This window comes from Crocodylus siamensis, chromosome 5, assembly GCF_052110815.1.
Source record: "Crocodylus siamensis isolate JL-2025a chromosome 5, ASM5211081v1, whole genome shotgun sequence".
In the NCBI taxonomy this organism is placed as follows: Eukaryota; Metazoa; Chordata; order Crocodylia; family Crocodylidae; genus Crocodylus; species Crocodylus siamensis.
Window position 1 is genome coordinate 140919071 of NC_143399.1, and position 12301 is coordinate 140931371.

Consider the following 12301-nt stretch of genomic DNA (forward strand, 5'->3'; position numbering starts at 1 on the left):
GAAAGGTTCCATTTTCCCTGCTAACCTGCCTCGTTTCACCAAGCTTCCCATGTAGGAAGGTGAGAGAGAATTTCCAGACAAACTTGTGGATTTTTAAAAGTCATTAGTGGGATGTGTTTCTTTTTTATCTCCTTTTGACATTTTTAGTGCTCTACTTATTGTAAACCGCCCTGAGCCTTTGTTGGAAAGGGTGGCATATACATGGCATAAATAAATAATAACAATACACTCCAGTTTTCATAAAAAAGAGTCCAATTCTGCTCTTTTATCTTTGTGCCACCCCACTGGCTTCAGTGCAGCAATTCCAGGATCATAGAGCAGAATATGACTCAGTCACCAACTATACACAAATAAAAGAAAATGATTTAAACTCCATGAACCTCAAAGTACAATATTATTCATGTATATATAATTCATCCATAGTTTCTTTCAAGAAGGCCTGCCCACATTTGAAGTACAGTATGCATTGAAACAGATGGCTTGTGACCAAAGTGTAGAACTGTTTATTTTTACTTTCTTGAAGATAATTACCATGCTAATAGGATGGCCTACTTAGTCACTTTGTAGAAAGGTCAAGACTGTTTGGATCCCATGTTGTTTTATATGCTGTTTTTTAATTTGCCTGAAATTTATGATTAATATAAACATTTTTCTTGCTTTAGTGTTATGCTTTTAGAGCCTTGAGGTTTCTCTTCAGTATGGAAAGAAACAGACATCTTTTTAAAAGGTATGGAAATGAAATATTTCATGGAATTCATTTTATAGAGCTTATACACATTAGCATAAGGACAGGTGGGTGAGCAGGGCATAAGGCCTAGGTGCTGCTTAATGGCAGGGAGGAGGGGAGATGCCAGAGTGACTTTTAGTAGTGTTTACCTATGCCTTTGCATCATATAAACAGAATTTTACAGCTATATACCCTTTCATTTTACTTTTGTTTTAATAAATCAGACCTAGCTAGCTTTTGTTGGTCTGCTACAGTTTAAAAGATTTATAAAGGGTGTTGGCTAGACAGGTGATAAGTTGTGACTGACTCTTCTCCATCCTTTTTCCAACACACTTTTTCTTAATTTCTATTCTTGCCATTCCTTATCCTGTCCTTATCTGTTTAAAAAGACAGAGACAAACATCAACCAAAAAAAAATCAACAATGCCTCACCTAATTTTCACTGTGTTCATTGATTTGTATGTTGTATTCCTGCCTCCCATCCTCAGGGGCCTGGCAGACATTACATTTATCACATGATATGACCATTCTATGATGTAATAAAATGGCAAGCAAACAATAAAGATGTTCTACAGTCACCCCTTGCCTGATTCTTACAGTCAGCCAATCATGCGGATTGATCAAGGGAAAGCCCTGATATCTGGGATGCTGCTGCCTTGTCTGTTGAAAGGGGCACTGGGCTGCCTGTCAAGTTGCTGACATACTGGGAGCCTGACATGCATAGCTGGGGCTGGGTAGCTTACATAGCCTGGCATGCATGTCAAGCATGGCAAGATGTATGATTTTCGGGATTGGGTATTGGTTAAAAATAATTTATTACATTATTTAGAAGTAAGCAATAGCAGCAAATTATTATAAACTATGAATAATTTAATTTTAAAATTATTTAACTCTCTGTCTTGTGGACACAATATTGTGTTATAAATCTCAGTTTAAAAAATATACAAATATTCAATCTTTGTAGATTCTTCCCTACTGATTTGTTTGAGATCTTCATTGATATTGGACATTACGTTCGTGATATCAGTGCTTATGAAGAACTAGTATCAAAACTCAATTCATTACTGGTAAGTACAATCACAATTTTTTCATAAAGTTAAGAAATACCTACTTTTTGCAATGTACACACATGTAGATAGTTAAAATATTGCATTTGTGTTTTTTTAATTTATAACCAGGAGGAGGACTTGAAGCAAATTGCTGAAAGTATTGAAAGCATTAATCAGAACAAAGCACCTACAAAATACATAGGCAATTATGCAATTTTAGATCATCTTGGCAGTGGAGCTTTTGGAAGTGTTTATAAGGTAAACTTAGCCTTTTGATTAAAAAAAAAAAAAAAGATTTTCTATTTACAGGTTGGTGGTGTTTTTTGCTTCCATTATAAGTATTAGTATTCTTGCTGGACACTATTTGTATGTCTAAAAAGGACCAATACACTTCTCAGGTCTTCATTGCTGCATTTTTCCTTTGCATTATTTTTCACAGCCAGCAGTTCTGCCTGCTACAAAATGTGAGAAATCTGTGTAAAGCTCAGGGATTTGTAGCCCTATTTTTGCAAAGCCTCACAGAGAGTGTCTTAAAACATCTATCCCTGAAGGATACTGCTATCTCCACCACAGGGTCCGCCACTTTTTGATCACATAGTAAAAAGAGACACGGATCTAATTTTTGTAATGGAATCAAAACCTGTCTCATTATATAATAACTTAATATTCACAGGGTTGGGGTTTTTTGCCTTCATCCTTTGTTGTTTGATTTTTGAAGTTTACTCTTCTCCTTAGGTTAGAAAACATAGTGGCCAAAATCTTCTAGCAATGAAAGAAGTCAATTTACATAACCCAGCATTTGGAAAGGATAAAAAAGACAGAGAGAGCAGTGTAAAGAACATTGTCTCTGAATTAACCATCATTAGAGAACAGGTGAGTCTCATAAATCCTACCTTCATGTGGGGATGTCCTCTAAAAATTTCTCACCAGCACTAAAAATAGCTCAGCTGAATTGTTTTCTGTATTGGGAGCACTACTAGTTGTTACTGGTAGTATTTTTGTTTTGTAAGCACAGTAAAAAACACCAGCAGTCTAGCTATTCTGACAGCTTCTATCATGCAACTCAGCCTATATTACCAGCAGCATAAATAGGGATTTAGAACTAGATCTTAGTCAGAAAAAGCGCTTCCTTGTGATTAAAATTACGTACACGTCCCCATCTTAGTTGTAATTTTGAAATTAAAAGTCTGATTAACTGTTGGCTTTTCTCTTTGAACCAATGGAATAATTTTCAGGCTTGGTCTTAAACCTTCTTTTCCAGGTTGGAACCATGTTGTTCATTCACTCTGTTCCTGGTAGCTCTAGGGAGAGAAAATATACTGGTGACAGTCATATTTGCAAAACACCTTCTCCCACAATGTAGCTTCAGAAGAAAGCATAAAAATAGTTCAGCCTTTTCTCTGTACACTCCTAGGGTTCACAGCCTGTGTTTTTAGGAAGTCCTTTTACTCTCTGTGCAGACAGAGAAGAGAAATCTTTTTGCTTTGACTCTGCAAAGTGCTTAAGGCTAGAGAACAATCTACTCCTAAATATTTATTAAATTGAAGTAGTTGTAATCAGTATGAACACAGTAATTTTTTAATGCAAAGTCATTTTTGAAACATTAAAAAATATTTGCTCTTCATACCATTGATATCTGCCCCAATTTATAGATCAGTGTATAAAAATGTGGCCTCTGTCTGACACTAATTCTAAATTATTTTTGTTATTGTAGCTTTATCATCCCAATGTTGTACGATATTATAGAACTTTCCTAGAAAGTAAGTATATCTTAGTAGGCTACCATGAAGTATATAATGAAAGAATTGTAACATATACTTGTCTCAGAACAGTAGAGTATATCTAACACAAACAGTAGACACTTTCTCTTAGGGATAGTGCTATAGTTCTGATAGCCTTAGACTGCTTTAAGAAGTAAAATACTGAGATGGCTATTATTTACATTTATTGCTATAGCAATAGTACCACAATCTGCCTGGCATTGTCTAAACACAGAAACACTATCCAAACATGTCTGAAAATTAATATGAATGGTAACTGGGCCCTAATTTGTTAATTTCATGGGTTTTCCCCCATATGTATAACTTCTTTAATGTAACAATTAGCTAGATTAATTTTCTGTAGTTGTAGAAAGCATGGCTTTTTAGAAGGATTTGAATAAGCAAGAATTATAATGTAAACCTATTTGCTTACACAAGTACATGTTAGTAGAGTACTCAAATAGCAATTGAATTTGTATATTTAGAATAAAATAATGTTCTGTATTCAGATATCTTCTATATAATATTCTTTTGCTATTACCCTTTTACTTTGTTGTGCATAGATGACAGGTTGTACATAGTAATGGAGCTTATAGAGGGGGTACCACTAGGAGAACACTTTCATTCTTTGAAGGAGAAGCAACAGCAGTTCACAGAAGAGAGAATATGGAATATATTTATACAAGTAAGGATCTACATTTGTTTTATGACATTCCTTTATGTAATTTGTAGAAGAGTTTATATATGTTAGGCTATTAAACTGATAAAATAATCCTCACTGCGCTGAAACAGTACTGTGATGTGAATGCTATTGTGAGTGACTTTGAGTAGTTGCTAAAGTTCCTAATGTGCTTTCCTTGTTTGATGTTTGTTTTAAAGCTGTGTTTAGCTCTTCGTTATTTGCACAAAGAAAAGAGGATTGTCCATAGAGATCTCACTCCAAACAACATCATGCTGGGGGACAAAGACAAAGTAACAATTAGTAAGTGGATTTTTTACAAACGCTGAGTTTTAGCCCCATGTACTTTGGTCACCACGCTTCAAAACTAGTGGACTCTAGTGAATGAATTCAGAAGCATCCAGTAGTGTAAACCAGTTAGTAAGGTTACCAATTACTGGTTATTACTAGCAGATTTCATCAGCTGTGACTATATTACACATGTATATACTTACTATTGCTGACCAGACAGTGCAGTCTTTATTAAAAAACTACTTAGGATGATGATACTTCATGGCCTGCTTCCACTGAAGTCAACAAGAATATGAGGATAGACAATCACTTCAGGTACATGTACCAAGGTGCCAGAGAACATACAAAACTAATGTTGTATTCCATGGGTCTCATGCAATTGTAAATTACTCATCAATTAGCTTTCTTCAAACCACATTCTTTTATTTCACTTGCTGTAGGAACATTCAGGAGTCTTTTCTGGTCAGTCTGTCAGATTGCATGACATGCAATCACAGTTAGAGACTTTACTTTTAGTGCTCAGATGCAATCCTTGGCACCAGGTACTGCAGTACTTCTTCTGAATGTGGTTACAGCCTGTGTAAAGCACTAGATTTTAAGTGCATCCCATTAAGCGAAGAGGAAAGAGTCACAAATTGGAGCACATAAGGAACTAGGACTGGTTGCCAGAAAAGATGGGTGCTGATGAACACCAGGAAAGGAAAGGACTACATCCCTTCTCTAGTTAACAGTACAATTATCCTGCAATACCTCTCTTGTGACGGGGACTCCTCATCTCATCCCAATTCTTTTAACCAAAGGTTTCAGGTTCTACTTGCACCCAGAACTCCCATTTTTCGTATTAGTGCTCACTCATGATCTTGGGAGTGATGTTGATACCTAAATAATGCCTTTTAATGGTATATATACTGGACACCCATGTTTCCCATCACCCAAAAATGGAGGCAGGAGAAACAAGCACAGTTTCAGAATAGGACTGGAAAGCAAAATCTGAGCACACAAAAGGTTTTAATTCCAATGACTGAATTAATGAATATTTTGGTAGCCTACCAAGCAGCTCAGAGACTGTAACTATAACTATAAGCCCATGATAGTCAAAATTGCTCTCGTTCACTGATTAAGTTGCTGAAACGACAGAATTTGAGCAACGGAGAATAGCTACTTGCTTTAAAAAAAGCCACCTGCACATATAAATACAGCATTCTACTCTGAGATTAAAAAGTAGTAACATTTAAGTTATGGGTATATGAACAATTTATAGTGGGGCAAAATAGAGCTGTTTTTTATTGCGGAGCAGTCACCCCACAGTAACTGCCTGTGGACACACATTTTTATCTCCTGCCAAGTGGAATTTAAATGCCAATAACTTAGTCCTCAATAAAAGAGCAATAAATGACCATGTTTTAGCTTCTAGTGACTACAAGTGAAGAGTGTATACTGGCAGTTACCTCAGAACATCTGCTGCATGGAAAAGCCCAACCCTTTTTTGTGCCCCATGGTAAATTGTTTGTATTTTCATATTGTTAATGTCAGTTATATAAACTAACTAATTTGTGTACCTTTTGATTTAATGATTACATCTAATATGCTAAAATGATTGACCTTTAATAATTATATCAAATCAAATGTTTTGATTGGGATTGGCCACTGAATTATGGAAAATATACATTCATAAAAAAATTTCTAACAAAAATCCTGAGTATAGCCAGAGGGCATAACAACAAACTACCACTGAGGGGCACTCTTGCCTTGATCTTGCTGCTTTGCCTTGCTACCTGTTTACTTACAGAAGTGCAGAATAATTTTCAAGCACGTTTCCCAAATGGTACTAGAAAAGCATTTAAATGTGTGTCATAAATATAAAGATAAATGAAAACCCAGGGATATGAAAATCTACTTAAGGCTCTCTTTTGTGCTCTTGCAAGAGACTTGCAGCATTTGAACACTGTTTTAGTCTACTTAGTCCAGAAAATAATAATATGTAATAATACACATGTGGTGGAGGAGGGGAAGCTGAAGGGCTTTTCCTCATTATTTCTCAATGTCACCATAACTTATTTCATGACCCTAATAGTCCTCTTAATAATAGTGAAAACTAACATAATAAATTAGTAAATTGTATATAATAATAATTTATATTGCATAGTAAATTGACATGGAATCCCACATAATCCTTACAGCCCATACATACCAAGGTCTGGATTACTTAATAGTTTTCATAGAGGCAGGATATTAGATATGTGTGGAAGAGGTTGATTATTTACTTGACAAATTGAAAAGGATCCCTGTACAGTGAGATATGTAAGGTTTAAGATAGGTGAATATTCATGTACAAGCTCTGGAAGTTCTTAAAACCTCATTCTGCAACATGTTTAAGACCGGGACAGATTTTATTCATCCAAACCTAAATAAAATAAAATAAAATAATTCTGTTTCACATGCCTAATCACTAGGGATCCTAGTTTTCTGTTTAAAAATCCCAAATCTTTGATAAAACCCCCCAAATCTTGCTGGGGTCATTTGACCCCAGTATTCTTTCCTGCCGTGGCAGGGGGTCGGACTAGATGATCTGCTCAGGTCCCTTCCGACCCTAGAAACTATGAAACTATGAAATTCTCTGATTTAAAAAACCCAAAACCCACATTTTTCCATTATTAAAATGAAACACACTGTATATATAGCTGTCAGTTGGACACAATTTTTTTTCTATATTTACAATTTTGAATCAGTTTGGAAGCCTACCAGTGCCTCAATCATTATAATAAAATAAATTCTAAATACCTATATATTTTGGCTTTTGAATTTGTTTTTTTATCATGGAAAATCAGAGCTCCCCCTGGACCCACATCCTGGTGAGTGAAGGGGGCAACTGTGGCTGTCCCCCTCCCCTTGTTGCTTTGTGACTCTGAGCAGCCAGTGCCCTGCCCCTGCTGTTGCCCCTCACTCCCAAACAGTGCCCCCAGCCCTGCCGGCGCTCCTCACTCCTGAACCACAGCTCCCTGGCCCTGCTAGTGTCCCTCAGTCTTGACCCACAGCCTCCTGGCTCTGCTGGTGCCCCTCACTCCTGACCCACAGGCCTCTGGCCTCACTGGTGCCCCTCACTCCTGACCCACAGGCCTCTGGCCTCACTGGTGCCCCTCACTCCTGACCCACAGGCCTCTGGCCTCACTGGTGCGCCTCACTACTGACCCACAGCCCCCTGGCCCTGCCAGTGCTCCTCACTCCCAACCTACTACCTCTGGCTCCCAGGACACCGTCCCCCTGTGTGTGAGGGAAATAGGCCGTGTGTGAGGAAGCGGGGTGTAGGCACAGGTGATGCAGCAGGGGGTGAAGGGAGCACAGGTTATGAGTTGGGTGCATAGGGGGGCACATGCCCCTCCCCCAAGATTTCTGCACCCATAACTGGGTGCAGGCCTGTAACCAGGCTGAACCAACTCTGGGCAGGAGCTGCCTTTGGAGGCCGGTAGGTGAGACCCAGCACAGGAAGAAGTGTCGTGCCATCATGGCTGCCAAGGTGAGGTTCCCCCTGCCCACCTGGTAGCAGCAAGGAATACAACTTTGTGTTGTCGCCACTGCTATGCCTTATCTTGGCAGCCATGGCAGCACAGCATTCCCTCCCATGCCAGGTCCTCCTTGCTGGCCATGGAGGTGGTTCCTGCCCAGAACTGGTTCAGTCTGGCTGTAGCCCTGCACCCTGCTGTGGGTCCAGAAATCTGGGGAAGCATGTCCTCCACTGCCCCCCCCACCTCTCCCATCCACTGCCTGTGCCCCCAACCCTCTCACTGCATTACATGTACTCCCACACCCCCACAGCCATGTCACCTATGCCCGCCCAAATCACCTGTGCCCTCCCCACCTGCCCCCATAGACTTACCTGGAGGGAGCTGCGCGGGCTGATCTCCACCACCCTGCCTGGGTACACATGTATGTGTGCATGTGCATATGCATATGGCACCCCCTGACACCTGCATCCTGCTTCCCCCAGCCCCATGCAGCCCCTTGCAGGCTAGAACTCTGCTAGCCTACGAGGGGAAACCCACCATTTCCTGGGTTTTTCTCTTTTAAAGAAGAAAATATCTCAGAACTGATACGGCTACAGAGAACTTCTCCATATTTCCTAGCTGGATATGGGGACAACTTTGTTAGAGGACCATTCTTTAAATCTCCTTCTCATATGTCTCACTGGGAGATACAATTTTTATATATAGTAGTCGTCATTTGAAAAAAAAATAGGGGTGCACTGATAGAGATTTTTGGGGCCAATATCAATAGCCAATATTTAAAGAGGCATACTGGCCAATACTGATCCAATTTCTGATACAGTTGCCTCCAGCTGGTCAGTCCATGTGGAAGGGGAGGGGGGGAGAGAAGGGGCATGGTGGGGCAGGGGTAGGTGCTGCCAAGGTGGGGTGGGTGGGAGGGCCCATAGCTGCAGCTTATGGTGGGGGGAGGTGGCTCCTGCTACTGCTTGCATCCCAGGAAGGCACAGTTCTGCATGGGGTGGGGTGGGCTGCAACTGGGGCTGTGCGGGGGTTTTCTCAGTGGGGGCTGGGCTTGGAGTGGGTGCTGGCAGTGCTGGGATGATGCTACATCCACCCCAAATTTCACTGCCACTCTGCTCCCAGCACCACCAGCTGCTCAGTGCAGCCCCAGCTCTTCCTGGCATGTGGGTTGAGGTGGGGTGTTGAGTCAGGGCTGTGCCAGGGAGCTGGTGGTGGCAGTGCTGGGAGGGAAGCAGAGGCAAAATTTGGGGTGGATGCAGCATCCTCCCAGCACTGCCAGTGCCTGTTCTGAGCCCAGCCCCTGCCAGGAAGAGCTCCATGCAGCCCTGGCTGCAGCCCCCTGCCCCACCCAGCACAGATCTCGGGGCTCATGCCCCACCCTCCCGGGGTGCAAGCAACAGTGAGAGCCATCCCCGCCATGAGCCATGGCTCCGCCTCCTCCCCCACCTTGGCAGTGCCTACACCTGCCCCCCCCTCACCACAGGGGGCATTAATCTGCCCCCCAGTCCCTTTCCCTTTCCCCTCCCCTTCCACCACATTGGATTTAGCAGCTGGAGGCAGCTCTCCACACTGCTACCTGTGGTCCTTGCTGCCTATGTGCTGCGCTGTGGCTGCAAGCAGCACAGGCATTTATTGGGGCCAATATCAACTACAGCCACTCAGCCTCCTCCCATCCCCCCCTTGCATTAGGATCAGGGCAAGTTACTCCCTGCCACCCCACTCGTGAGTCTGTATTGGGGATACCCTAGTTCCCTACACGTCGGGATTGGGGCTGGTTGTTCCCTGCTCCCTCCAGCTTCAGGGATGTCCTGTTTCCACCCCCACCCCCCACACATCAAGATTGTGATTGGGCCTCTCCCTATTCCCCTGGGTGGTTGGATCAGTATCAGGCTGTGCACCAGCTGTGGCTAGATCACACTGGCCCCACGTGCCAGGTTGAGCCTGCCAGCTGGATCCAGCCTGTGGACAGACCTGGTACTGCCCATCCAGCCCACAGAGTGAAAAGGTTGGGCACCACTGCTCTAAATGAAAAGAATGATATATTCTCTAAGGTGTGGTAGTAATGGTGTTAAAATGTTCAGGTAAAGCTTAATTTCACGATGTGCTTTTATGGTTAGTACAATTAAAATGGTCTCCCTTTATGGTCCTTCTCACTTAACCCTTAATAGTTTGGTCCTGAGAGTATAGGTTTCTGTTTTTTTATAGGGCCTAATCTTGCTAGCATCTGCCTTTATCATAAAACTTGCTGATATGAATTATACCTACTGAAGTTGATAGTACTACTCATGATAATAAGCATTATGCTTGGAAATAAAGTGTTTTGTAGGAGATAATGAATCAGGTTTATGAATTGTCATTGAAAAATATTTTACTAAATAATTTACAGTATTAATGTCAGGATTTGGGGGCTGGTCAGACTATGGAGAACAGAAAAAGAGTGATTTTTATATTCTAAAAAAATTAGGGAGGAATAACAATGAAATAATATAACTGTATAATAATGGGTCAATATCCTTATGTCCCAGTTTCATTCATTAATGAAATGCCAATCAGTACATGTTCTTTGTTAAAAAATTAGATATTTCATATCAAATTATAGCAAAAGAGCTATTTTTATTATTTATTATTTGTACTACTGCAGCACTCAAAGATTTCAGACTGAGTCAGGTCTTATTGAGCCAGGCGCTATAGAGATACACAACTCTAATACTGAAAACACTCACTTATGCTTAGTGTAATGCATAAGATCAATTCTGTGGAAAAGAGCGAAAGAATTAAAAACTGAAAGTTTGCTCTATTCAGGTAGCTTGGTAGAAACAGGACCTAGATATTTAAGATGTATGCCAATGATACTTATGATGCATGGTTTTTATGGATATGTTTTTTATAATGGTATATTCTTAGAATATAATTCTAAGATATTTGTGTAGACCAGTTCTGTAATCACCAATACAATTTAGTGAATCTGTTGCAGTAGAAATATAGACATATAATTGTAGAATAATAGAATCATAGAAAATTTGGGTTGGAAGAGACCTCAGGAGGTCATGTAGTCCAACCCTCTACTCAAAATAAGATGATTGCCAACTATATAATCCCAGTCATGGCTGTCTAGCTGAGTCTTAAAAAACTCCAAGGATGGAGATTCCACAGGTTTTTTTGGGTAACCTGTTCCACTACTTTACTACCCTCTTAGTGAAAAAGTTTTTCCTAATATCTAACCTAAGCTTCCTATGCCATGACTTGAAGCCATTGCTCCTTGTTCTGTCATCCACCACTACTAAGAACAGTCTAGCTCCCTTCATAGTAGAAGGCTGCTATCAAATCCCCTCTCAGTCTTCTCTTCTCCAGACTAAATAAACTCAGTTTCTTCCACATCTCCTCATAAGTCATGTGCTTCAGCCCCCTAATAATTTCATTGCCTTCTGCTGGACTCTATCCTATTTGTCCACATCCTTTCTGTAGTGGGGAACCCAAAACTGGACACACTACTCCAGATGTGGCCCCACTAGTGCCAAATAGAGGGGAGAATCACTTCCCTCAATCTCCTGGCAATTCTCCTACTACGGCAGCTCAGTGTGCTATTAACCTTCTTGGCAACACGGGCACACTGTTAGCTCATATTCAGCTTATTGCCTACTGTAACCATCACTTTCTTTGTGGCAGAGCTTAGCCGATAGGTCCCTAGCCCATACCTGTGCATGGAATTTTTCCATCCTAAGTGCAAGACTTTGCACTTTCCTTATTGAAACTCATTAGATTTCTTTTGGTTCAATCTTCCAATTTTTCTAGATTTCTCTGAATCCTAGCCCTACTCTTCAGTGTATCTACTACCCTCCCCCCCACCCCAACTTGGTGTCACCTGCAAACTTTCTGAGGTTGCACTCCATCCTATTTTCCAGGTTATTGATGAAGATTTACACACAGTCGGCCCCATGACCAACCCTTGGGGTACTCCACTAGATTCCAGCTGCCAGCTAGACATTGAACCATTTATTACTACGCTCTGAGCCTGATGATCGAGCCAGTTTGCTGTCCACCTTACACTTCATTCAACCTACCCATACTTCCTTAGCTTGCTTGCAAGAATGTTGTGGGATACCATAGCAAAAGCCTTGCAAAAGTCAAGGTGTGTCATGTCCACTGTTCTTCCCACATCCACAGAGCCAGTCATCTCATCATAGAAGGCAATCAGGTTGGTCAGGCATAACTTGCCCTTAGCAAATCCATGCTGTCTGTTCCCAATCACCTTCTTCTCCTCCAAGTGCATGGAAATGGATTAATTGAGGACC

General features: G+C 41.1%; 1 protein-coding gene across 1 annotated transcript in view; it reads left to right on the top strand.

The window, feature by feature from the left end:
- NEK10 (NIMA related kinase 10) overlaps positions 1–12301 on the top strand; it is a 200727-nt gene that overhangs the window by 60080 nt on the left and 128346 nt on the right. Inside the window, exons 16-22 of the mRNA XM_090046496.1 lie at positions 663–727; positions 1692–1794; positions 1906–2034; positions 2512–2649; positions 3491–3536; positions 4100–4221; positions 4416–4518. Coding sequence (XP_089902622.1) covers positions 663–727; positions 1692–1794; positions 1906–2034; positions 2512–2649; positions 3491–3536; positions 4100–4221; positions 4416–4518 — 706 coding nt within the window. The remainder of the gene's footprint in view (positions 1–662; positions 728–1691; positions 1795–1905; positions 2035–2511; positions 2650–3490; positions 3537–4099; positions 4222–4415; positions 4519–12301) is intronic.